Genomic DNA, 27,647 nt, shown 5'->3' with positions numbered 1-27,647 from the left:
ACTGACCCCCCCCCCCCAGCTACCCCCCCCCACTTATTATTATTATTATTTTTTTTTTAAGTAAGGGAATTTACTTCTTGTTTAGACAGTTTGGGTTTCCAACAATGAATTTAAAGCTCTGATCCAGGAAAGCACTCAAAATACACACCTAAGGAAAGTGTTTCCCTAGCACCCATGGACTTCAACAAGATTTACACATGCGTTCAAGACCTGTCCTGAACAGGAATTTTCCTCTCTCCCTACCTTGCTAACAAGTCCCAAGATCTCAGCCTCATTCAAGTCTAATAAGAATACCTAAAGACCTGCTTTTTCTTGGTTACTTTGATCTATTAGGTTCCTGCTTTAAAAAAAACAAAAACAAATCATGCATTGAAAAAACAATAAAACTTCACATCTTCCTTCAAAAATTCCATTTTGCCTGTTTCATTAAAATACCAATGGTTTGAAGGAAAAATTCCCCCTCCCCTCCCCAAATGCCACAAGCAGCACTAACAGACTGAAAAATCTAATTAGTGGGTTTAGTCTATCTACAGTAAAATAAGGCTCTTTATTTATCTGAAATGATGGGCAACCAGCCAAAATTCGCTAAAAATTAATTTGATTTTAACAGGCATGAAACATTTGTAAAATTAAGAAAACCCTCTCTGAACTCTTTGGCCACTTGATCTTGCTGATCACCCGGTTGAAGGCAAAAGCAGAAGAAAAAGAGACCCACAGTACTCTATTATTCTAATTGAACTCCCAAGCTTTTATTGTTAAAATATTCATCATTAACTTATTGTGAAATCTGTCACATTCAAACAGTAGGGAGAAAAAAATGCTTCCGATTGTGCTTTCTTTTAAAGTACAATGATTTCCCATGTACATCAAAAGCACATGAATGGCAGGGTGAAAACTTGGTTCCCTATTTATTAATAAAGGCCAGCTCTTGATGGACCATAGCATTTCCTCCTGGCCCTTACAGTTCCCATGTTGCCTAATTAGGAATTGACACTGACAAGGTGTTGCATGAATTTTTAATACAGAGGAATGTGTCCTAAGCCAATGCACCCAAGGGACCAAGTAAAACGAGGGTTGCCCAGCGCAAGTAATCTTGTATAAAGGATTAGGGCAGACAGAGGCAGCCTGAATTAGTGGACTGAGCCAAGGACTGATGCCAAACAACTCGCCTCAGCTCCAGGATTCTCCCTTGGGGATAAAAGCCCAGACGTAGAAGCTTTTTGCTGACCCCAAAATTCATACAAATCTACTGACTCTTCCATGATTCGGTTTTTCCCATTGGTAAAATGGGGATTTAACTGCTTACCCACTTCATAGCAGGCTTTGCAAGGGCTGTTTAGACACTGTCTGAAAGGCACCACAGGAAAATACAGCACAGTGAGAGCAATGAACTGTCATCACTAAAGATCCATAAAATGGTACTGGAGCTTGTGCAAGGGGGCACTTTAAAGTAGCTTTTAAGACAAGAGGATCTCTATTAAAAGGCAGCTTTTAGGCCCTGGCTCAGCAAAGCTCTTAACTACGTGTTTATACTCCATTGAAGTCAATGGGGCAGGGGGTACACTTGGGGCCCCTAGTCAGGAATGCATTTCAAACATTAGGGTCATTCAGAAGGATTGAGAATGTCTACAGAACAAACGTGCCATACTGGGCAGCAGCACCCTCAAACACACCATCCTGTTCCACACGGGCGGTCTCCACAACCAGAAGCAGGGTAGCTGCTTTCGTACAACCTTGAAGGCCAGCTAATTAGCAGTCAGCAGTGCTAATCAGCAGTCAGCAGTGCTAATCAGGCCACCCACACCACCAAGTGGCTGTGGTCATGCTATTGGTAGGTGGAGAGGCAGCCACATACAGCCTACTATATCAATGTGCTCCATGTTAGGACACATGCCAAAGTGCTTTTGTGAACAGGGCTGATCAAGGCTTGGGTCCTTGGCTGAACAGCAGCAAACTCCAGTCCATGCTTAAGTGTTTTGCTGAGCTGGGAACATTAAGACAGCTTTCCTCCTCCATGGATGAACTGCTGTGCAACATGGCAGCAGCAAGGTTAGACTGAAAGGAATTGCAGAAAGAGAACATGCCAGGACAGAACCCACCCTGAATACACACCTGCATCTCTTTGATGCTGCTGGGGTGGTAATACTCGTTGTGCTCTGAAGTCAGCAGGGCTTGACAGAGGTTAAGCTTCTGGAACTCAAGCAGCGAAGAGCACTTGTCATCTGGGATCTCCTCCTTAGCCATCCAGTACACGGTGGTGAGGATGGCTATCTTGGCCGGGTTTACTTCCACCTTTATCACTGAGCGCAGTTCCTGGTGGTTGTGGACACGTGACTCAAAAGCCAGCTGCTCTCTGTTAACCGCCAGGGCCTGGCGGTGAGCTCCAGAAGTGACGTGCCGTAGCAGAGCATGGCGCTGGAAGTTGTCCGTCCCCACAGTAAAGGCATTCTCCGCTTTGCCATGTTTATTCTTCACCAGTGCCTGGCGACATTCTATGCAAAACATGAGTTTCCTTTCATAGTCAAACTCCAGCCACGTAAATTCTTCCTTCCAGTGCTCATTGAAATAGCGCTTACACTTTTTATTGGAATTGGAAGTTTCCCCAGCTGGCTTTTTCCCTGGAGGTACCATATTGCTGTGGCTGGGAAACCCAACACTACGGATGTACTGAAATTTTCCTTGAAGGAGCAGCCTCTACATTTAATTTAGTAAGGAAGGTTTATTACCACTTTCCTGGTTCGACTGGAGACGAAAGAGACAAGGGGAGAGGGATTAGGGAGCTGGTAAAGCTTTGTCTTCTCTAATTATTTGTTTTCATCGTTTAATGAAGGGTTAAGATAGCACTAACTACAAAGACCAGAGACCATCTACAGGAGGTTAACTGAATAACGCCCGCCATCGGCACAGCAGGATCTCAGAGACTCCTTAACATTCAGGTCCTCCCAGGCCAATCTTGCCATCCAGAAGAGGCAGGGTGAGGTGGAACACCCAAGCCCAGAGCAAGGTCTGCATTCTCTCTCTCCAAGGAAGACATGCAGGTTACCAGGGCTTTGCCTACATGGCCTTCCCACCTCCCTAAAAATCTGCTGTCCTCTGCAGCTCCTAGCTACAATGGGAAAGCACCAATACATACAGAGGGCTATTCCTTCAACTACCATGTTGCCAAGATATGCTCTAAGCAGGGACAGGCAACCTGGTGGTTAAGATCCCAGGGGCTGGTGTATCCTTGTACTCACAGTGTTACTACTGTCCATGAAACTGCATTCAAGTGGCAGGCTATTTTAAGGAAACTGGTTGATGCAGATGTTCTACTTCACCCATGATATAATCCATCCAGTGACCAACTCACAGAAGTGTGGCCCCAAACAGATTATGCTGGAGGCCAACCATACTGAATCTACACGCCACAGTGGATCCTGTGAAGATGGAGAAGAATCATAATAGGCTTAAAATCAGTGTTTAGCCTCAGGAGGAGGAGTCCCAATTCTTCACCTTGCCAAAAGTGAGCCAGTGCTTTGCATTTTACTTCCTAACAGCAGTGGAAGCTGAGCTGTCACTTCTGATAATCAGCAAGTTTGTGGAACCCTTTCCAAAGGCAGTCTAAGCAGGCAAGAACAGATTCTCAGGTTTAACTTGCAACCATGCTGTCTTCCATTAAAACCCATCACTATGGAGGGCTGGTCAATGTTCTGGAAAGCTACCAGCCTGGTGTTGGACTCCCTGGAGGTCTTCTCTAGCTGAGCACTGTTAACTCAGAGGCCTCTGACTAACTGAAGATCATGTAGCTAGAGATTCGCATGTGTGTGTATTAAACTTCACCTTGCTTATTTTCTATATATACCACCTATACATGTATCAGCCTCATAGTAAGGCTCTGACACCTCCCTGCAACCAATAAGATTCCAGGCTCAGAAGACTTGGTTTGGATTGGTCCCTTATTTGGAAGACTAGAGAGTCAGGACCAAGTCAGTTTTCAGGAGGAAAGGTGTCTTGAAGTGGGTAGTGCCATGAGTTCTCAAGAGACGTCCTTAAGCCCTGATGCAACAAAAAACAAAAGGATGAGTTTAAACTCACCCATATTCACTAAAGAATTTAAACACATGCCAAGGCTTAACTGGGCCTTAGCACTGACTGCACTGAGGCAGATATAATGGAAGGAGAATGGATCCTACAAAAAGAGAAGACAAGAGAATGGGGAATGAAGAATAAAGGGACATAAAATGAGAAGTGATAAGAGACTTGCTCAGTGCGACCCAGGAAAAACTGGCCCAGCCTGTGCATAACGAGACAGTGGAACTCCTTGCTACAGGATGACACAGAGCAAAAAAAATTAACAAGACTTGAATGAGAAACTGTACAGTTTGAAGGTGACACAAATAACAGGAGTTACAATAATTAGTGGTCGCCAGCTTGAAAGGATAAACACCTCATGCTTTGGGGTTTAAACCAATCCCTTAGGAGGAGACATTCTTGAGAGGCAGACGACCTGGCATCTGCCTATTGCTTGTGCATCTTGCAGCTACTTCTGAAGCAGCTGGAAGATACTGGATTGGGTGGGCCAAAGGTCCAATTTGCTATGGTAGTCTCCATGTACATAGAGAAACAGTGAGCAAAGGTCATTACCATTCATGGCCACTCTGGAGTAAGCTTAGTGTCACAGTCTGATTCTTAACACTCGACAGTTGTCCAATTAGCACTAATTAGCCCCCCTACTGATGGCCTGAACAGAAAGACAAATGACTGCCCAGGCCAAGGACAGAAAATCTGGCAGAGAGTGGGGAGCACAGGTTGTGCCTGTCCTATGGCTAAATAGGGAGCTTCAGCCAAACACCTTCCCTCAGTGCTCAGCTTATTTGCACTAGGAGAAGGGGCCACGGGGAAATAAAAGGAAAGCAGGCATGGGGAAATGAAGAAATGAAAGAGAACTGGAGTAATCGGCCATTTGGAAGGAAAAGGGAATTGATGATAATGAAATAAGCATTCCTTCAAGCCCTTCCACAAACTGCAGGTGCAGCAGAGAACAAGGAGTCCCACAGCTCAGCTCCTGACAGGACAGGACTGGACACACAGCATGTGGCATCTGAGCCAGTATTCTGCACACAGTACCATAGCCATGTATAGTGCAGCCTTTGTCCACAGCCAAGCCTCCCTCAGAGCTGTGGGGTTTGCCACTGCTCTTTGGTTACTGTGTGAATGATGTAATCCCCTCCTGGGTTCCCACCTTCTTTCCAACGGCTAATAGACTCCTTTAAAAGCAACCTGCTACTACTCTATCAATTCCACCTGCCAAGCCCCAATTTCATTCTCTTCCCTCCTGCCCTCTGAGATCATAGAACAACAATGAGCTAGCAACGCCTCTCCCTTTTTTTTTTGCAGTTCCCTCTTCTTCTAGGCTGAAAAATAAAGAGATCAAATATTTTCAGAGTCCCTTTCCTCCTACTCCTCCCCACAGTTCCTGAGGGAAGGATGGCTAAGATGCCCATGTTTCCAGGTACTCTAACCCCACCATCCTCTCTCTACCAACTGGCTACTCTCTGTGATGCTCCAAATTCTCAGCTTTCCAAGTCCAGGTAGCTGGATTAATCCAGCAGAAGGAAGGGCTAAAAATGCAACTGGAGCCAGAAAACATCCCAACTGTCCAGAGAGAAAAAAATAGCCCACAAAAGGAAAGGACAGGAAAGGAAAGGAAAGGAAAGCAAGGTGTAATGTGAAAAGAATTTACTTTTCACAAAACTACACGGGAACTGCATTGAGGAGTAACATGACCTCAGCTGGCCTGGATGGTTAAGTGGCAGGGACTTACTGCCAACTACAGGGCAGCCAGGTCTGTGGGGCTGGAAACCAGCCACTGCTAAGTATGCCAGGGAAGCATGAGGCATCCTCCAGCCTGGAAAAGCAGCACCACACAGCTGCATAGATGCTCTCTCTGGATAATGCTGGAGTCAGTTCCTGCAGACCATGCAGTACGGGGAGGGAGTGGAGGGGACGTGCAGGGAAAAGGGAGTGAAAGTGAGTTGAGCACAGGACCAGGACTCAACTGTTCCACTTCTGCCCCCAACACTTTCTCCCCTTTGAGACCTCAAACTGCTTAGTACCCGAGCCTCAGTTTCTCCATTATTAGTATGAGGAGAATGAGAGGTATCTGCCTCAGTGGGCAGGTTGTGAGGTTGATGTCATAGCATCTATGTACCTACTGGACAAGCATGAGTATTCTGCTTTCTCTCCAGGAAGAACTTCCCTATCATAATGCCGCTTTTCTGGCTAGCCAATATCACTGAATGTCAGAGCAGCACAGTCCACACGCTGGACTAGAATGGGGACTGCATTTCGCAGGTCCTGTCCCCACACTCATCACTTCCTGATGACTCTATCCAGGTCTTAAAACTATCTCCGCACCCCTCCATACCTCTCCTCTCATTTTCTGCCTCCCTCGTACCATTCCTCAAGTTAGGGAGAAATCCCTTCACCCTTCATCTAACAAAGAATTGTCTTTTCCCCTTCAAATTCTTCAACAAGCACAGATGATCTCTCACAAGGTCTTCCAGCAACAGCCCATAATAGCAGGGATCAGATACACTTGCTCTGGGTTTAAACTTTCTCCTGGTGTATGTGGCAAATGGGCCATGTTCACTAAGAGCCTCTAATACAATGGGCTTTCAATCAGACCATAGAGAAGGAATAAAAGTACTGCTTGACTGGGTCAGAGCAAGGTTCATTTAGTCCAACAACCGGTCTCTCAAAAGTTGCTGCCATCAGATGCCTTTTGCCACAAGGAGAGGTTTCTTCCTGACCCCAGGGAAGTGAGTTTGGCTGGCACCTGGAAGAATGAGCATTGGTAGCCTTCTATTTTTTTTAGTCTATCCCATGTAACCTTTTTCATTTGCTTTCAAAATCAAGGTCTCTTAAGGGCAGCTCTCAATCCCACCTCTGTCCAATGAAAGCCACAAGCAGTCAGGAAACAATTCCAAAAGTCAGAGGATGTTTTACAAAGTTTGCAGACTCCTTGTTCTGTTTGAGACCAAGGGTTTTGTTGTTAAAGAGAGAAGCATCCGCTCCCTCCCCTTCAAGGAATATTAATTAGGAAGCTATTCTAGACTTGCCCACCTAAGAGACACAGCTAAAAGACCTCTCGCTAAATTTGTCTTTTGCAGTTCCCTGTTACTAATACACAGTGCCAGGGAAGCATGTCCACCAGATCTCTTGCCCCAGCTACCTAGCAGTATCATTCATGCTTTCCCAGAAGCAGAGGGTGTCAGGCACCCTGCTTCCCTGAACAGGACTCGGGATTTGCAGCTGATACAAGGAAGGAAAGACCAGCAAAGTAGCAAGAAAGACCTCAGAAATATACACTCCTGTTCCCCAAATCCCTACTTTCTCTAACAGATGTCTGGCCACCTCATTCTGAAACCTTAGCAGCTCCAGGAAGTCCCTCTACCCCAAAGACCCTGATCATCCTGTGACAGTGCCTAAGATGGGTCAGGGTCTGGAACACATATGATACTCTTAGATCCCTTCACCTTGTTCCAAGAGCACTTTTGCTTACTCAGGAGGTAGCAGGGGCCATGGCTGTCCCTCTCCATATCTGATCTTCCTCCCAACACCCTCCTTGGGAAGACTCAGTGGAGCATCATAGAGTGTCTGAGTTGATGGAGGAAGGCAGGCACTGAAGACAAACAGGTGATATACACTGTCAGGTGAGCAGGCTGAACCCCATATATCTCCCTACACAGAGGGACCCAAATCTCTATAGCCACTGAGGAGCCTGCACTTCTGTAATAACAGGCCTGATGATAACGTTCTGTAATAACATATATGAGAGTATGTAAATAATGTGTTGCAATTAAGTCTGTTTTCTCTGCTCCCTCCCCTGACCTCCAACACAGACAATTCATTAAAAAACATCAAAATAGGGTGCTTGAAAAAAAGAAAATCACTACCCTAGAAAGATAAGAAAAAAAGAAAAGGTAGAACTACAAGACTTTTTGGGGTGGACAATTCTGCCCAGATCAAATGCAAGCATCAGACAAAGAAATAGCCTCTGCAGTGCACGGAGCCAGCAATCTCCACCAAAGCATGGGTAAAAATGCATTCAACCATCTCCTTGTTCCAGAGAGAGCACTTGGAAAAAGCAGGGAATGGCCAAGGGACAGCAAAAAGCAGCTTGTGCTGTGCTGTGCTTCCTGGTTGAGAAACAGCTGTTACGGGTGAACTCCAGGTTTGCTGTGGGCTTGTACTTCTCACTGCTATGCTAGTCACCCCTCTTCCTGCTGTTAACTAAGCAGAAAATTAGGAGCTGCATGTCCTTTACGATGAGATCCATGGCAAGGGAAAGGGAAGGGGGCAGGGAAGTAACCACATTATTTCCAGTCCCCTCTGATACTTCACTCACCTCCAGGAAGTAACTTAGTCTGGGCAGAGAATTGTCTGCAGTGAAGTTTGGGCAGGATTTATTTTTAAGACAATAAGCTTCTATTCTTGACATCCAAGTCCCAAATAAATCAGCGAAAGCCCAGATTACACACGCTACTTCAATGCCACTCCTCAGCCTCCTTATCTTTTAAAAGCTTCTGATAACTGCCTAGAGAACAGCAGCATGCAACTCTCTGCCCCCAACACACAAACACACGTACACACACATACACACATGGACCCCAGCCCTGCAACACCCAACCCCACATGCCAGCCCCCCGCCCCACTACAGATACATACCATGGAAACGCTGCCATAAATTTAGAGTGAGGGGCTTGCAAACTTCACAGAATTTTAGACAAAAACGAAATGAAAACTAAAACAAAAAAACCCAAATACAAAACAAAACCAAACCTTTTCAAAACCAATATTCAACCCCCTCCAGCCCTAGAGTGAGCCACTCTGTAAGGCATCAGCATCAGAACAGGGCTGGTGCTGCATAGCGCAGCCTCCCCCTCCCCCCCCCTGCCTCTCTCCTCTCGCTGCAAAGAAAACTGTGCCCGAGGAGAGGCAGGGATCTTTGGAAACAAAGACCTGCAGCTCTGCAGCCCCTGCACACACTCACTGGGACATGGGAGCAGCCATCTTGCTCTGAGGACTCTCTGGCTGCTCAGATGCTCTCAGCCTCCTGTGGCTGTAGTGGCCACTAGTGGTGGCCAAAAATGGAGAAAGTTTTGCAGTGGCGCTGCACCAGGTTTGGCGGGAAGCAGCTGTACCCTGCTTGGTCAGGACAGTCGCTTGTTCATGGGCCCCACTGGCTGGGTACCTGGGCTGAGGCCGGGTATGAGGAACTATCAGCGCTGTATGCTGTTGATGTTCTTAATGATCATCGTAATTATAGAGAACAGTTGTTAGATGTGTTACCCTGAAAATCAGCAGAAGGCAGGGCAGTGTGGCACCTTAGACACTAACTTCTCTGAATCACAGCATCTGGCAAAATTGGCTGTAGCCTACAAAAGCTCATGCCTCTCTGAACAAGATAGTCCAAAGTGCCGTGCTAATCTGCCTTCAGTCTTCATTATGTTAAGGTGGCAATGCCAAAGCATCCTAATTGAGAGGAGTGTCTCCATCCTGCTAGGTGTTGCGGTTATACAGGCAGGAGAGGAGGTGAAGGAATGAAGGAAGGGTGGTTACCCCCACTCCCACCCCGTGCAGGTGAGGAACTGAGCCACAGATTGACAGAGGACTGGGTTTTAAAGGTGCTCAGCTCCCAGCCAGGCACGCAGGCAGGTTCAAACAGCGCAGTCCTACCACTGTGCCTATACCTGTGATGGGATTTTTGCAAAGTCTGACCCCAAACTACCTAACCAAAGTTACATGGCAAGAATAGTGGAGAGGTGGGAAATAAATTCTGGTCTCTGCATCCTGTGCCTTCAACCCAGGATGTTTACAGTAACTCCCCATCTTGCTGTCCACTTCTATTAGTGCCCATTACTGCTGTTTCCAAGCATCTTAAATCCAGATTCCTCCTGTCTGCCAAGTCCAACAAAAACAAGTCTAGAAGGCAGATGTCTTTACCTGAACAAAGGAAGATCACAGGTTTGGCTCCCTTTTAATTTTTGCCAAATATCTGATTTCACACAACCCATAACCCACATCCTGGCATAACAGTGCCTGGTCCAGAAGGCAAAACCTTGTTAAAACTGAGCAATCAAAATAGTGCCAAATTGTTTATTTTTAAGCTTTTCAGTGGATGCAAGTTTTTAGAGACCAAATATCCTCCTGCAGGGTTTGCAGGCATTGTTCTGCCAACACAGGCAAACTCCTGAAAGTAATACAGACCGAGAACAAAGCCCTTTGGGGCAGGGAGCATCTTTTTGTTCTGTCTGTACAATGGCCAGCACAATGGGGTGCTGGGTCCAATGACTGGAACTCCTAGGTTCGATGACAGTATAAATACTACCACATACTGCATCCATGTTGGGTGGGCAGGGGTGATACCATTTACCGTATCGTTAACTGTGCCGGTAGAGTTATAAGGTACTGGTTTTCAATTATTAGATCCTCTAAGAATGAGGCACGTATTTGACTCTAGGAAGTAGTTCCATTGAAGTAGAGTGTAAAAGCAGGCACATACTTCTTGTGGGATCAGGGCCTTATTTTGCAACTAAAGAATCATTCTCATCTACAGCCCAGAAGATCTATTTGTTCTTTTTACCCCAACATCTCACAAAGCTAGAGCCGCAGGGATGCTCAGGACCTTGAGGGAGCAGGTTCAGGAGTGTTCTGATGGCCACCTATAAGTTTATCAGGGGTGACCATCAGTATCTGGGGGAACATTTGTTCACCAGAGTGCCCCAAGGGATGACGAGGTCAAACGGTTATAAACTACTGCAAGACCGTTTCAGGCTGGACATAAGGAAGAATTTCTTTACTGTCCGAGCCCCCAAGGTCTGGAAGAGCCTGCCATCGGAGATGATTCAAGCACCTACATTGAACACCTTCAAGAGTAAATTGGATGCTTATCTTGCTGGGATTTTATGACCCCAGCTGACTTCCTGCCCTTTGGGCAGGGGGCTGGACTCGATGATCTTCTGAGGTCCCTTCCAGCCCTAATGTCTATGAAATCTATGAAAATGAACGTAAATGGAGTTCAGAAGAAAGCCCCCAGGCTTTGCAGAGGCAGTTATGCCTTGGAAGTTATAGAAGGAGGCAGCCACTGGGAATGGGAATATGAGGATTTTTACAAAGGAACAGAGTAGTTTTAAGATGGGGGTGCTCATCTTCTAGTGCAGAAGCCACATCCAACCCGTGGAGCGGTGTGATCTGTCCTATAGGGCTCTCCAGGGATCTGAAAATTTGGCAGTGGGAGAATGGTATCAATTAATGCTGCCACCGCTCCCTCAGCACCAAATTTCCAAGCCCTGTGGACCAGATGATGTAGCCCCTGTATAGAATCTGGATGGCATACACAGATCTAGGGCTGGGGCAGTGGGCCTGATCCAGCATGAGCACAGGTGGGGTTGGGGCAGCAGGCCTGATTTGACACATGCTGTATCAGGGCCATGTATCAGATCCAGCCTGCAAACCGGCCTCATACCACTCATCTGGCCAGCAGGGCTGAAAGATGGGGCACCACTGGTTTAAGAGCATAACTACAGTCTCTCTGAGGAGTGAATGAATGAGAACAACCTTCCTAGGACAGGCTGTAACAATTAGGTTGGCATTCTGATCTTTTCTGGAGGCCTTGATGATTACACATGAACATCTAAGACCCCAAACATGACACTTATGCACATGGTGGCATTCTATTTCTGGGCACATACTTAGCTGCTCATGTGCTTGATGCTGTGTGTAGGAACAGTATGCCAGGCTTTGCATAAGTGCCATTTTTGAGACCTATATGATTAAACGCCAAGGTCACAAGTTTGATCCCTGTATAGGACACAAGATGATTTCTGCCTCACGTAGGAGGGTTGGCTAGATGTCCTCTTGAGGTCCCTTCCAGCCCTAACTATGATGATGATGATAAAGTCCTGTTCTCCAGGAGTCCAGAAAAGAACAGAATGCCGCCCCTGCTCAACATACTACTGGAAAATAATCGGATTCTATAGCAGCAGTTCTTAATCTTTTTAGACTCAAGGCACCCCTCAGAGTCAGGGCACCATCAGAAAATGACAGTTCTTAGTTTTCACTCATTTGTTGACTATGGAAAAATACTAGAGCAAGTTTTCTGTTGCAAAGAACTCGGGATCACAACAGATTAGGGTGTTTACGACGCTCTGTATTCCTATTTGAAATCTCTGAGTTTATCTTGAATCACGAGTAGGTGTAACCATGCTGATAATGCGTGGCACCCTGTAGCACCCTTAAAAGGATTTCTTGGCACTCCATGGGTGCCATAGCACTCTGGCTTAGAATCACTGTTCTACATCAATATGCTCTGTCGACTCAAACAGCCTCAGCTATGTGAAATTTCAGTGGGAACACCAAACGCATCCAGGGAAATTCCCTCTAAGCTACGGTTTGCACCAGGCATCCTTTCCCTATCTGAACACAGAAATAAACAGCAAAAGCTGCACTGTCCGTTGGTGCAAACGGAACCAGGACTTCATGCCAACACAACTATGATGGCAGCTAGGCCCCTGACAGCTGACCCAGGGCAACCTCCAGTGCAGACAAGACCTTAAGGGCTTGATCTTACACGCAGTGAGGTCAATGGCAAAACTCCCACTGAGGTGTGATCAGTGCTCAGGTTAGGCAGTGGCAAGATAGCCACCTTAGAGGAATCAGATCTCATGCTTTAGGGATAGAAGGGCTGGGAAGCAATTTTGTCCTCTTTTCTCCCTTCCCCCCTACACACACACACTTCTGGAGCATAAGTGAAGAAATGGACAAAGGAAGGCCACAACACTGGGTACCTGAGGTCAGACAGGACTTAAATTCTATACGCAACACTCGAGCAACCAACTCAGACCCAACACAAGGCAGAGAGAACATGCAGCATTTGGCTGAATCTCCCCGAACTCCTGCTAAAGCAGCCTGGGTTGAGACACCTGCCTTTTCATTATAGCTCTTAATTCTGGTATAAGAGGAGTTCAAGGGCAGTGCAGCTGTTCTTTTTAAAGCAGTGATGCTAAAAGTACAGCCTGTGGGCCAGATCCAGCCCATGAAGCTGAGTCATCTGGCCTGTGGGGCTCTGCAAGGGTCTGGATATGGGGGAAGCAGTGGCAACATTATTTACTATGGTCCTGGGAGTCCCCTGGCAATGAACACTGCCACTGCTCCCCTATCACTAATTTTTTGGACCTGTGGGGCTGGATGACATGGCCCTGCACACTGGATTGGGCCAAGACCAGACCCAGCACACAGCTCCAAACCTGGCAAACAACCTTGGTCCCAGTGCATGACACCAGACCTGAAGTGTGGGGTCTGTTCACAGGCTGGATCCAGCACATGGCTCAGCTCATGCCGGAAAGGTTGAACACTTTTTAAAAAGTTTTTCCCCCTGAGTATCCTCTACCCCACACACACACACACACACACACACACACACACACACACACACACACACACACACACACACACACACACACACACACACAAGTGCTCCAGGTATAACAGGTTGGTCCTACTAAGTGGTAGCTTTCCCTCCTGATTCTCCTTTTCTCTGATTGGGTATATTACACACATAGTCTTTGATGGCCTGTCATTCACCCATCACCCATTGGCAGGGCTGGGGCAACTGCTACCCTGTTCATCAGATTCCCCATCTTCAGCAAGTGCTGGGATATTTCTCCTTTCCTACTGATGGTGTCATCTGAGCCTGGATAGGGCCTGGCTTTGGCTGTTGTTTCAATTGTGCTCTGAAAGCAGGACAGACCCCCTGAAGAGATGGAGGACTGCATCCTTCATGGAATGTCAAGGGCTTCATGGATTTCCACCACGCCTCTCCCAGTTCAGCAGAGAAGCCACATGTGTTTTCACACCATGCCCCTGTTTCCAGTCCCCCTAGGATGCGAGGAAAATGCTCCTGTCCCCTGCTTCACCCGCGCCTGATGTGGAGCCAGGGTAAAATAAAGGGAGGCCAGGAAAATGGAATGTACCTGGATTAGGAGCTGTATTGTACCTGGATGAAGCTGGCCCCTTGAAACAGGGAGGGGATGGCTGCCATCCTGGGGAGTGAATTCCTTCCTCTGTGGTTTTTCTGAAGATCTGAGACATGCTGGCAGGAGGTTCCATTTTTGTCTCAGAATGTTCTTGTCTGGATACCTTAGCTTGGTATTAATGCTAACAGGAGCTGGGATGAAACTGGAGACAGGAGGGCTCTAGGTGAAAATGAACACCATTTATTTTTGTGCTAATGCAAGCAAGAAAGAGGATTTAGTCTTTTTAATCAGTTTTGCTGGCATGAGGCTCCCTTGTCCTCTGATCTCACACCATCTCAGATTAGAACTTGAAAGGTCAACTGGCTTCAGGGCTCGCAAACAGAAATGTCCAGAGGAGCCTGCAGGCTGGAAGACTGAGGTGGCAGGGGAAGCAAAAGGCTGACCCAGTTTTGATCTGACAGCTTGGAAGTCTTGTTGGAAACCTCTCCTCTGCCCATTCTTGTGCCAAATTTCCTTCCATCCAGATCTAGTGATGGAGCAGAGTCCAACCAATATGGGGAAGTTACTGACATGCCCCCTGTGGTCTGGAGAATGGCACACAACAAAATTCTGAAGACTACTACTGTACATTTTGTTTGGAGAGAATAATTAACAGGGTATTAGATTTGGGGGACAGTGTATTGAACACAAACAAAGAAGGTAAAAGTAAACAGAACATAACAAGCACCATATAGGTTGTGGCAGTGGTCCAGCTAGCCAGTTCCTGCCTTTGACCATGGCCAGTCACATCAATCTCAGAGGAGAATACAGGAAATCCACCTGTTATGGGACACTCTGCTCTAAGAGAAATGCCTGCCTTAGCTTTAGCAATCAGTGGATGGCTTGTGCCTTAAAGGAGGAAGGTGGCTATTTTTCAATCCTCACCTCTGCAACTCTGGATTACTCTTGTTACTCTGCAGCCCTGTTCTGTCTCCTCAATCCAATCCCTCCACACAATTGACCCCATAAAGATCACATGGAGTCAGACAGCAGGAACATACTAACCAAAACACCTATAGTCTCAGCCCCAAAGGGCTGCCTATGCCTACACTGTGTTCCCCAGTGGATCTTAATGTGTTGCAGCCCCTCTGTTTCTTCCCTTTTTTGTCTCACTTGGGATTGCAGGCTCTTTGGGGTGAGGATCACAGCCTATGCCTGACAATGCAACATTGCAGGAGGATCTGTTTGCAGCCTTCCCGGAATGCTACCTGCCATTTGAACTCATGCCTAAACTCCCCACAACATCTTTTGAGACCAAAATGACTAAAAGAGAAGCCCTGAGATGAACTTATAAATACCCTAAGGTAGCAGTCAGCAACTTTTTTTAGGCTGCAGGCCACAGTGACCCAGTTCAGGTCAGAACCAGGAAGGATGTAGCTGCCACCACTGCTTTTCCCCAAAGCAGCATAGGAATGTGGCTGCTGTCAAAGCTCCTCACTACCAAATGCCGCTGAAGCCCCACATCTGTGGACCCCCCACCCCAGAGACTCATAAAGGTGTCTTACACTGCAAAGTTGAAGCTAGCAGCAGATGCTAGTTCACATCAGTCTCTTGCTCCTGCTCCCTCCCTCCTGTAAATTCAGGTGCAGCACACTTAAAGGACCTGTTCCTTCCCCACTTCTTTTCACTCCTAGAACAATATGCCATATACCCTAATCTGTGACTCTTGGTGCCTGACAAGCTGAGAAGCCCTGAGCTGGTAGAATAGTCTTGAGGGCTTTGCTCTGTTTTGCTCTGAGGGTTCCCCCTTAGCACAGAGAATGACTTGCAAGCAACAGAACAATTCCCCTCAGAAACAGCACTCACCTTTCCACAACTCTCCTCTATCAAAGGAGCCTCTAGTTTGGTAATTTCTATTAACAAATAAGTAAATGAAACTATAGACAGAAAAAGGAAACACCAGCAGGCTGAGAAGAGGTATAGAGGCTGCTGGGGAAGAAGCCATAAGATCACAAGTTCTTGGATACAAGCACGTGAGGACCAGAATTTCAAGGGCTTGGCTCCCATAGTCAGGTTTTTAAAGGTGCTCTGATCTCACTTGGATACTCAAGGGACAGAATCCTTAGCACATTTAGCTCCAAAGGTAGTTAAAAACTGTCCACCAAAACTTTTCTGGATGGAAAAACTGGGTTTTGGACAACCCAAGCAGTTTTGTGGAAAGCACTGCTTCCCTAGGAACTTTTCAATTTCTCCACCCCACTTTGCCTCAGAAAAACAAAATGTTTTCAGTCATCAAAAAAATTGGGCTGCAGACCCAGCATTTGGAAGCATTTGATGAAACCTGAAATTCCCTGCGGAACACTTGCAATGTTTTTTTCAGAAAACTTTTCTTTGAAGAAACCTTCTTTCTGTCTCGGGAGGCAGAAGGTCCCATATGGCACCTGCAGTCTGATTTTCCAAAGGCTCAACATTCACCGTAACAAATTCTTTTGAAAATCTGGCCTGCACTGCCCGACATTCAGAAGCACCAGGTATCCAACAGTTCTCCTTGATCCCTAATTGGACTTGTGAATGCACAGCATCTGGACAAGCCAGACAAACAAACCTGCACACACACACAGATGTTCACGTTTTGTTATGATTAACGGAGGAAGGACACTTTTTTGCCCAAAAGCTTGCCTAACATCTTTCCCAAATATAGCTGATCCAATAAAAGATATCACTGAACAAAACTTGCTCCTCACATATTCTCTGAATCATTGTAGCTACAACAATGCTCTGATTCTACTACATAAATCCACAGCATTAATGGCAATAATGGCAGCGCAAGGACAGAAATTGTGTTTTGTGTCTCAACATTTTACAGGCAGGAGAAAACAAACGGTATGTTGAGAGCTAATGCTGTGTAAATGCCTCCAAAACTAGCCCTTCTCCCCACCTGCCCTGCACACACAAACAGAAGGTCCATCCTTATCTACTCTCTGGGAGCCTGGTTTCACTAATACCACAAACATATTAATAGAATAGCTTAGCTCTTTCCGCCCAGCCAGGCTGCTTCTTCAGAACAGCTCAGCCCAACCCCTAGGTTCTCTCTGTCAAACCACACCTTCCTCCTTTACATTCAGAGGCAGTAGCACTCACTTAACCCTTTCTTGATGCGACAGGCTAGGGACAGAAGTTACATATAAACTGGTAAGTGATCAGAAACCAGTTCAAATCTGTAACACAATAGAAGTTCAGTGCACATAAACCACTTGCAAAATGGCTGAAACTGATTTAAGATAAACCTGGATGGATGTAGTATCAGACTTAACTGATTTAGGTTAAATCGGTTTATTGAACTTCTATCCCAGACCCCCTCAGGATTCAAGTTAACTCTCAGTCCCTCAGCATCCCAGGATTCTTTGCACCTCTCCTGCAAGCCACCCTACCCCCCACAGGATGGGAGGGCTAGCCTGGGCCACTGCAGGCATGTGGCTACATTTCCAGACTCAAAAGTGAATGTCTGTTCATTTGCTTATCAGTTCAATCTACACAGCTTAGACTAACGTGCAAAAATTGAATCAATTCACCTTGGGCTTTTTGACTGTCTGTACTTAGCAGCAGTTTCGAAACAACAATGCCAGGATGTTGCATTCTTCATTCCAGCAAAATGCCATCCCTAGGTGCTGTCCTCATCCCAGGCCTGGAAGCACTACTTACTGGTGCATCCCTGGAACAACTGAGCATCCAATAGTTTCCTCTGAGCACTTGAGAGCACTTCATTTCCCATTTGGGACAACAGTGAAATTTCCAGTGACAGTTAATATACACAGTATTGTGATGCAATTTTTTACTCTTGGTATAAATAGGGAATAGAGTGTGTAGGCTCTCACCCATGCAATAAATTGATCAAGATAAGTCCAAGATGGCCCTGAAGTTTCAGGATAGCAGCCAAACTTGGCAGTTAAAGATCATGCATACCCATCAGAACATTTACAAAGAAGAGCAGCAATCTAATGAGCATCCCATGCATGCATTCAGCTCAAAAGCTATAATATAAATGGCAATAATTAATAAATTAAGCGACTGTGGCATTGATGCCTACACAGTTGGATGGGTAAAAAACTGGCTGATGGGGTGCACCCAGAGAGTAGTGGTGGACGGGTCGTACTCACCCTGGCGAGATATGAGCAGTGAGTTCCCCCAGGGCTCAGTCCTTGAGCCTGCACTATTTAATATCTTCATCAGCAACTTGGATGAGGGGGTTGAAAGCACATTGTCCAAGTTTGCTGATGACACTAAGATGTGGGGTGAGGTGGGCACACTTGAAGAGAAAGAGAAAGAGAGGCTGCAACTGGATTTAGATAGACTACAAAAGTGGGCAGACAAGAATAGGATGGGGTTCAACATAGACAAATGCAGGGTGCTGCACCTTGGGAGAAGGAATCCACAGCATACATACAGGCTGGGGAGTTCCCTTCTTGAAAGCACAAAGGCGGAAAGGGATCTTGGAGTCATTATCAACTCCAAGATGAACATGAGCTGCCAATGCCAGACCGCTCCGGTACTGGACGCTGCACTTTAAAAAGGATGTGGCCAGCCTGGAGAAAGTTCAGAGGAGGGCCACCCGCTTGGTGAGAGGGCAGTGGGACAGGCCCTATGAGGAGAGACTGAGGGACCTGAACCTGTTCAGCCTCAGCAAGAGGAAGCTGAGGGGGGACCTGGTGGTTGCCTACAAACTCATCAGAGGAGATCATCAGCAAATAGGCAGAGCCCTTTTCTCCCCAGCACCACCTGGGGTGATGAGGAACAATGGTAATAAGCTGATGAAGAATAGGTTTAAGTTAGAGATCAGGAGGCAATATTTTACAGTTAGGGTGGCCAGAAACTGGAACCAATTTCCTAGGGAAGTGGTCCTCATCCCTACCTTGGGTAAATTCAGAAAGAGGTTAGATGATCACCAGTCTGGGGTCTTGTGAACCCAGCATTCATTCCTGCCCATGGCAGGGGGTCAGGCTAGATGATCTGTTCAGGTCCCTCCTGACCCTAGCTACTATGAAACTGTACTATGAAACTATGAATACAAATCCCTGTTTTTTATACCTGTGTAACCCACAGCACCACCCCACTGCCAGAATAGTCTGGAATAAGGAGAGCTATGAGATACCAAACCCTCCATGACCCTTCTCAAAAGCAGTTCCAACTGCACGTTATTTTATCCCGAGTTTAAAAAAAAACTTTTATATAAAATGGTGGAAATATATTTTTCATGCCCTCTCCCAAGTGCAAACTTAAGGGACTTTGCTAAAGCCATCACACAACAAAATTCCCTTTTAAGCAGATGGCAAAGGGCCCAGTTCTGATGCACTGACCACCTGAGTTTGACAAAAGGGCACGGACCACTTGAGTTTGACAGAGATACATAACAGAAACTGCATCCAAACCCCTAGCATAGGAAACTAGCCAAACAGCTGAATATTTCAGGAAGCCATAAGCTTCTGAAGACAGGGGGCTAGAATGGAAACTGTTTTGCGCCCTTAAGTACAGTGTGTGTGCTGCAAGAGAATGTGCCGCAATCCAGGATACTGCAGTGGAGTCAAGTTTTAGGGAAAGCAAGGAAAATATTGGTTCAGGTCGTGTGGCCCCTCCATGTCTCCTTCCTCAAAGACCTGCTGCATACATTGCAATGAAGAGTTACTCTCCCAGCTGAGGAATCATTTTGCCAATGGCTGAGATTTCCAAGTCCCTGGGATACTGGGTCCCAACTGGGCAAACCTTAAATGGGCTTAATTTTCAGAGGGTGTCTACTCGATCCTTTCTGCAAATCAGACACTTTAAACATGTCCAGCATGCAAACTCACCAGTCACTTCTGAAAGTCTTGGCTACTGTGCCTTTAACTGCAACTTCAATCCCTTTAGTCACAACATTACATTGGCCTGGATCTGAACCTGAGGCTCAGTCACCTTCCCACAGAGCTGTTTTTTGCACTCCTCTCTAAGCTGGGGTTTCAATTCATGCCTGTGCCAACAGCATAGATAGCTTCCAGACAACAAACCCCACTAATGAACACCTTCTCTTAAATGCCTTCTATTGTAATACACTGCTCATATATAGCATGATGGATCAGATCTGAGAGCGGGGACTGAGGAGAGCCACTTCCACATTGTGATCCCTGGTAACGTCTCTGACTACCAAGAGCTTCCGAACTGACAAAAATGTCAAAGAACACAAAGATAAAGATACGGACACCGTTTTTGTCACATGAAAGAAGAAGACCTGAGAGCCATCAGCTATGTGGCACAGTGTTTGGCACACTGGACTGTGACTTGGGATACCTAGGTTCTGTCCCTCACTCTCCAAACTGATCTCACTTTGGTCAAGTGGGGGGGATACAATAGGAATAATGGTATTGTCCTTCCCCATGTTTTGAGACAAACAGATGAAAATGCTGCATAAGAATGATGTATTATTGTTTAACTCTGATCCAATCTCTGCCCAGCCTATTTTCAAGTGAATGTTTTTCCCTGGATGCAGAATTGAAAAAAAGGTGCCCAGTGCTAATCAAAGCTTCACGAGCTACAGTAGATGAAGATAAGAAACCAGGTTTTCCTTTTCAAAGCCACTGGCTAGCAAGAGCAACATGTCACAGCATCAGTCCAACTGATACCCCTTGTAGGCAAGCACCGAATGAAACCATACCCGGAAGCAAGGATTTGGCAATGGCAGTTCCACTTTAGATCCCGCATCGTTTTCCTTCTTTCAGTAGAAACAAATGGAATGTCTCACATGCAGCACAAGCAGAGGGCCATCACACTGCAGTTGGCAGTGAGGGGGTAGGAGAAGGTGCAGTGGGGGAGACGGCCTAATGCCCCAGAATAATCAGGACTCTGATATTCAAAAGTCTGCTCAGCTGCTGTACCTGGCAACGTAGGACTGATGCTTCAAGCTAGCTCCTTCAGGCAGCCAGAAATACACAAGGAAGTGTCAGGTTAGCTATTTCTTCACATGATGCCAGATTCACAAGGATGGGAATAGATTTTCCACTTAAGAAGGGAATGGAGATCCTTGCTAGGACACACGTACTCCTGGCATTAACCACTGAGGTGAGACTTGCAGGTGAGACCTGCAGGAACCTGAACCCAGAAAGAGCTGTGTTCTGCTCCCCCATAACACTGCTCCCTTCATCCTCTGCTGGATGTAACCGCAGCTGCAATTAGCAGCAAGCCTGGTTGTCCTTTGAAACTGCGTGTCTCCCAATGTACGTTGATGCTGCCTGTGTAGCAGCTGCCCAACAGGCCTCAAGCACCAGCTACAGTGCACTTAGCAGACATGCAGAGATACCCACTGCAACACAGGGAAGTTTGAAGGGGACAAGGAAGAAAAGATTAGCAAGGTCAGGACTCAAGAGATAAAGGGGCCTGGGAAAGAAGAGGTACAGAGCAAAGGACACAAAGTTATAGGGAGAGAGCCCTGAGGAAAAAAATAATCGAGGATGAAAGAAGGGGAATCAGAAGAGTTACCTGCCCAGCTGCTGGTACTGAATCAGTAAGAACTCTTAATTACTGAGTCTCTTTCCTTTGAAAACTTCTGAGCTCCTCATCTTTCTGAGTCACCCAATAATCAATTATAAGTAGCTCTTAAGGCTAAAACCCTATTCACACGTGACATGGTGTGGAATTGCTCAGAGAACACTCAGGGCTGCTCTCTTTCCTATAGTCCATGCTCATGCTAGACTCCAGTAGCTAAGCAGAGACAAGCCTCGGATTGGATAACTGGGAAGAGAGAATTAAATCCCTCAGGTTAAGGTGCTGGCCCTTTCAGGGGAGGCTGCTGTGCTTTCCTACTAATGGTGAATAAATGCCCCTGGTACACTGCTATGCTGCTTTGGGAGGAGGCTGGAAACCTGGGTTTTGGACACACATGGTCATTAAGGATCTGGGGCACTTTTTGCCGAGAGAGTTGACCCTAGATTGTGCTCTCTGCAGTTCCAGTCAGATACAAGCCTGCTCTTCATGTGTGGCCTAAACTCTTGCCTAGCATTGCCATTGCTGTGCTGCCCCCCACAAGCAGTGGCACTTCAGTAGTGGATTGATGACTGCATCTCTAGTTTGAAAAGTACTCTGGAAAGAAATGAGTGGCTGGAGTTGTAAGAGTGGGTTTGTAGAGATGCCAAAGGCAAAGTGTTTAGCATCCATCCCTATGGCTACACATACAAACACATACACTTTTATTTAAACAGCACTACTTTCTTGAATCCAGCCATATAACATCCACAGAGACTGTAAAAAAAAAAAATTGGTACACACTGTGTAAATGTCCAGAGACTCTGACGCTGGGTTAAGGGCATATTCATTGTTAATCTTGCCTCTGTTTTAGCGTGTCTGTGAGACCAAAGTTCATATTACCCAGCCCACAGCTGGGCTCAATGCAAGAACTGCTGGATGAAAGTCTCTGCTCTGTGTTTGTGGGGGAACAGAACTTGATGAACAGAACTGCCTCTTCTCCCTCAAAAACTATGGCTGGAATCATGACCCCACTGACATTAACATCAGAACACCGCTGCCTTTGGTGGAGCCAGGAGTTCCCTTAAAAACAATCTAGACATTGAGCCTGATACCACCATGCAGAGCTGACAGTCCTTCCCTAACTACAGCCACAATGAATTATTATCTCATGCCAAGATGTCAACGTTTTCCCTCTATTGAGAGCCTCACAGCCTGATTCTGCCTGGTATATTTGTATAGGCCCACTTACAGGACTTTACAGTACTAAGGTACTCAGAGGCACAACATGAATGTTGTAGTAGGGTTCTTGTTTTGGAACTGCGCTGAAAATGGTAGTGAAGGCAGAACCCATGCAAACTGCTCTGTTGTTATATTTGGATTTGTGGGCTAAGGGCTCCAATTGTTTTTTGTTTTCTATTTTGCACGTTTCTCCTGCATCCCATCCACACAGTCCTTCAAAGAGCATTTTCCCTGTGATAAGGGGAGTGCACGTAGTCTGCTCTGGACTACGGGAAATGTTCTTAGGGCAAGGCAAAGGAAATTCAGAATGCAGGGCCAAATGGCAGGTTGAAAGAGAGGGGCCAAGCCAGCTTTTCCCAATACAACATATAACATCCTTGCCACTTGTTCTTATCAGAAGCCCCACGGGAAATTTTGCCATTGGCCCAGAATCCCAACATGGGCCATAACCTTCTGCCTACAATTCCCCTGTGGACTCAGAGACGGTTTTCCTTTCATTTCTGAGCTACCTTGGTATGCAGTGCTCTGCTGAACAGCTGCTGCATAACACCTTGGAGCAAACCGATCCCTGTATAGTTTTTGTATATCTATTTGTTAAGTCAGAGTGTGCTTCTGAGGCAAAACACACTGGAGGACTAAAAGCTATTATCTGATTATTCAGACACTTGGGATCTCAGAGCCTATCTGAGACAGAATGACTGAGTAGAACTGGCTGAAAAAAAAAATTACTGCCAGCATTTTTTTTGCTAGGGGGGTGGAACTACTTTTTCACTGACATGAAAATTTGTGTGGGAAGTATCTGGTTTCAGTGGAGTATATGAGCAGTTATTCCCATGTTTCTAGGTATATTGGACAGGGCAGCTTTGCCCTGGGGCATACTCCTGCCTGAGGGTCCCCAAACCACCACCTGTTTTTTCTAAAGGAAAAGCAGGCCAATTTATTTTTTGAAGCTCAGCACAGTGATACAAGTCTTGATGCGATTTAATCATCGATATCCTCCCTCTCCCCACCCCCTGCACCCCCCCATCATATCCTTAAAACGCTCTGGTAGGCATGCACCCCATGCATAAAAGTACACTTATCATCATGGTCTGATGGGACTGCCAAAGGTGGTGTCAGCAGGATTCATGAGCCACAACTCCCACCTGTACCTTGGGTTTTTAAAGACAAAAATCAAGACAGAGCTACGCAAGTCCTGCGAAGTGGATGTTTTGGAGGTGGTGAGATCTAGTGGTTCACAGTGGCAGTGAACTAGCCAGGGTCCCACTCCTAGGACAGTGCGGTTAGAGATATAAACAGCAGTCCGAATCCCTGGCCCTGGCTCTCTCCTGAAAATACCAGTGGAACTTGGGACATAAAACTGCAGCTCACAGCACGAACAACCAGGACCAAGAGAAGTCCTAAGGGACTGGAAGCATCCACATAAGTCCTTGGTTTATCTCAGGTTAAATCACCCCAGCCACAACTCCTGGGCTCTGTTCTGGTCTCACCTTTTACAAATCCCAGCCCGTGGGCTAAAATCAGACTGAGAAGTGGTATTAAAACTCATTCTACTTAACTCCCTGAAATTGGCAGAGGAAAATGATTGCATTTAGTGACTGTTATTTACACACATTGCCATAGAGACTTGAAATGCAGGTGGCTCCTTGAAAGACACTGCCCCAGTCCTGAAGCACTCAAAACCAGAAGTGGGACAGCGTTGGCTTAAAATCCATATGTCACTGGTGCCAAGCAGTGCTTAACCAGGTATTAGATACCCAAATAGCTATGTTTCATTGCTGGCCAGAATCGATGCCAGTGCCACACAGCCAGCTCACAAACATAACATCAGCAAGTCATTGTCACCTCACACGTGATGGAATAAATCACCCTGGGAGGTGACCTCTTCTGCAGGCAGGAGCCTCCCTTCCCTGGCACTTACATTTACTGTGAAACAAAGTGGGCAAAATCCTGGCCCTTCTGACATCCAGTGCGAATCTAGCTATTGATGCCAAGGGGGTGGAAAATTACCCTTGCTGCCAGCTCACAAATCTAACCAGGGGGCTGATGGGTTTGTTTGTTTTTTTTTAAGTTCCAGCTCCTGGAGTCATTTATTTGGTGGGAATCTCAGCCTTGTAAGAAAGTTTCTTGTAGTTGCAGAGAAAAAGATCCTGAAAACATGACCTGAGTATAACCTAAAGGTTCAAAATCCAGAGGGCAAAGGAAGATAGAAACACATTTCTTAGTGGCTGTTTTGTTTTCATTTAAATCTCATAATTTTCTAGGGAGCCTGACCTATCATTTTTGAACACGTGGCATAGGCCATGTGGGAAAGCTGCTTCTGTTTCTGAGGCCTCTGGAGAAACAGACATATCTTTTTAAATTTTATCAATGCGTCAAATCTGCTCTCTTTTGCTTTGCTGTCTCCTTGCTTTCTTTTCCAGCTCAGAGGCATGTCGTGATCAATGTAACCCAACGTGACACAAAAGGCAAGCGTGTTGGGACATGTGGATGGGGGTGGAGAGCCCCTTCTCAGAAGGCATTACATGCCCAAGTCCCCAAGCTGTTACACTGGCTGTGACATTTGCTCACATCCTCTCTCAGCACTGGATTAACATTCTGCACTCCTCTCTGCCTGTCAGAACCCTTTGTTCCCAAACACCCCAGCCATGACAAAGCCCCCCCCCCCGCCCTGCCCCAGGAACTGCAGCAAGAAGCTGTCTGCACCTTAGCCCCAAGAGAGGGGAAAGAGGGGTGTTGGGGAAGGGAGAGGTCATGACCCATGGGGAATGTCTGCTGTGCAGCTGTAGCGATTGTTCCCCTCCCCTTGCACTCAGAGCCCTTGCAGGGGTTTTTCCAAGCAGCAAAGCCAGTGACCCAAACTTGTGGGAACAGCCCAACACAGCCATGGGGTTCTTGGCGATGTTCTGTCAAGCTGATGCAGAGAGTGTTCAGCCACAGACACATACAGCTTTGACAGGGATTTTCTGCTTCCTCTGCCCCTGCCTGAAAAGTCTTCCTAGTCACAGTGCAATAACATGGGGAGCAGAAGGGAGTGGAGCTGGAACTATTTGGCTGGGGCCTCACATCAGAGCCTGGCCCTGAATCGCATATATTATGTGCTAGAGCTTGGTTTAATGAGGCTTCCCATCCAGTTATTTTTAGACTGGGGTCTCCAATGGCCTGTGCTCAGCAATCTTCTGCTGTAGTGCTGGGAATGCTGCTCTTCTGGCCCAGGAGCCTGGGAGCCCTCCTTACAAACAAATGGTTGCACATGGTGCCAGGGACATGAGCCTTGTCATTGCCTGCGATGCAGAGCTGGGATTCCACCCTTCAGTTCCCTTCCATTGCAGCCAGCATCAGAGTGCCCTGGGCGCAGGTGAGAGGCCCTCTGTGGACAGATGCAGACCCAGAAATTGGGACGAAGGCTATTGCATTAAGGGAAGGGCAGCTAAGATAGATGAAGAGCAGGGGAGACTCAATGAAACACCATATCTGGCCAGTTTAGAGCTCTGGCACATTCCACTGACACATCCCATGCTGACTGCCATTGGAGGGAAGACGGAACCAGTGGCTCCAGTCTGGCAACTCCATTCTCACAAGGCTCCATTGTGAAGTGAAGGTGCAGCAATTGATGCACTGTCCCATAGTGCACCACAGCACAAGGCGATCCAGCTGCCTCCACCCTGACACGCTGTCTGCTTGGATTGGGCACGAGTTGCTTCTGCTGCTTAGGCACCTATCAGAGATAACAAGGGGCACTGAGACCCGACGTTCCTGTCTAGTAGAGCTAATTTCCATTTTGTGCCACAGGCTCCATGAGACGAGGAGGAAGGAGAGAGCCAATGTGTCAGCTGGCTCCACTGTGCCCAGCTCGGAGGGCTTTTACAAAGCTACCCATCAACACCAGAACTAAATGCTTGTGACAGGGAGGCTAGGTTTGACAATGAAGTCATAGGTTAGGAAAGCATCCATGAAGCTGGGAGAATGCAAATTAATGCTGTGGCCCTGCACAGCGACACCACTCCCACAGCTCTCCATGCTGGTTGCTCAGTCATGGTGTCTCAACACCCAAATGTGGTGACAGTTTAAATTTAAATTTGGGTAGTGTGTGAAGAAGGGTAGAAAGCTGCTGAAAGCCATCTGATTTGTGCCCCTCCTCTCCTAGGCAGGCAGCACTCAGTGCAGAAAGTAATCAGAGTTCCTTAGGGAATCTGCAGCAATCTAACACTTTGTCTTTTAATGCAAGCACATAGCTCTGCTGGTGCCACTGCTTTTTGCTGGGTGAATTCTTTCTTTGTCGGATCAGTGCAACATAATTTTGAGAACGGTGGTACAGTAGAGAAGTTCACAGAGTTGGGAGGGAGGATTGTGTAGGGGTCACAGCTCTGGATGGGGATGGGAGAGACTTGTGAAGAGTCTGTGGCAGAGCAGGGAAATTGAACATGTGTCCTTGGGCAAGTCCCTTAATATCTCTGAACCACAATCTCCCAGCTGCAAGACAGGGTTGATAGCATTGCCTTGCTACTTGGACACTACTGTGAAAAGTCCAGAGACTGAGAAGCTGCACAGAGAACAGCAGCTGTGGTCTACACTAAATCAGGCTAATCAGGCATCTCCCATGGAATAGGGAATGCCCAGCAAGCTGGCAATGTGGTGCAGAGCTGCTCCCCCTCCCCCACCTTCATAGCCTTTAATGCAGGGCACTGTCTCTTCTCTCACTCCTTTGACAGGGTTGGCTGTGCGACTTAATCTGACAAGGACTAAGCATTGAAATAAACTCAAATGACGTCCCTACAAACTCCCCAGCATAGCCACAAACGGGATTGTTAAACAAAGAGGAAAGGCTTGGTTGTTTATTTCTTCCAGCTAATGGAAAGCCCTGATTTTTCTAGTGACTCTTGCCCAGATACCGCCTTGACCTCACCAAATAACATCCTGCTG

The 27,647-nt window shown here is 46.7% G+C and overlaps 1 protein-coding gene across 9 annotated transcripts in view; it reads right to left on the bottom strand.

The window, feature by feature from the left end:
- LOC102384715 (zinc finger protein 385C) overlaps positions 1-27,647 on the bottom strand; it is a 225,075-nt gene that overhangs the window by 62,002 nt on the left and 135,426 nt on the right. The window contains exons 1-3 of one of the 9 annotated variants that reach the window (XM_025214508.1): positions 9,035-9,065; positions 3,237-3,416; positions 2,113-2,742 (exon numbers count right to left, since the gene is read on the bottom strand). The exons of 5 other annotated variants lie outside the window; for them this stretch is intronic. In XM_025214508.1, coding sequence (XP_025070293.1) covers positions 2,113-2,631 — 519 coding nt within the window. In that variant the 5' untranslated portion in view covers positions 2,632-2,742; positions 3,237-3,416; positions 9,035-9,065. 3 more of the 9 variants (XM_025214507.1, XM_025214510.1, XM_014524245.2) reach the window with 3 other exon arrangements.

This window comes from Alligator sinensis, unplaced genomic scaffold (genome assembly GCF_000455745.1).
Source record: "Alligator sinensis unplaced genomic scaffold, ASM45574v1 scaffold1377_1, whole genome shotgun sequence".
NCBI lineage: Eukaryota > Metazoa > Chordata > Crocodylia > Alligatoridae > Alligator > Alligator sinensis.
This window is presented reverse-complemented; position numbering and strand designations above follow the sequence as displayed.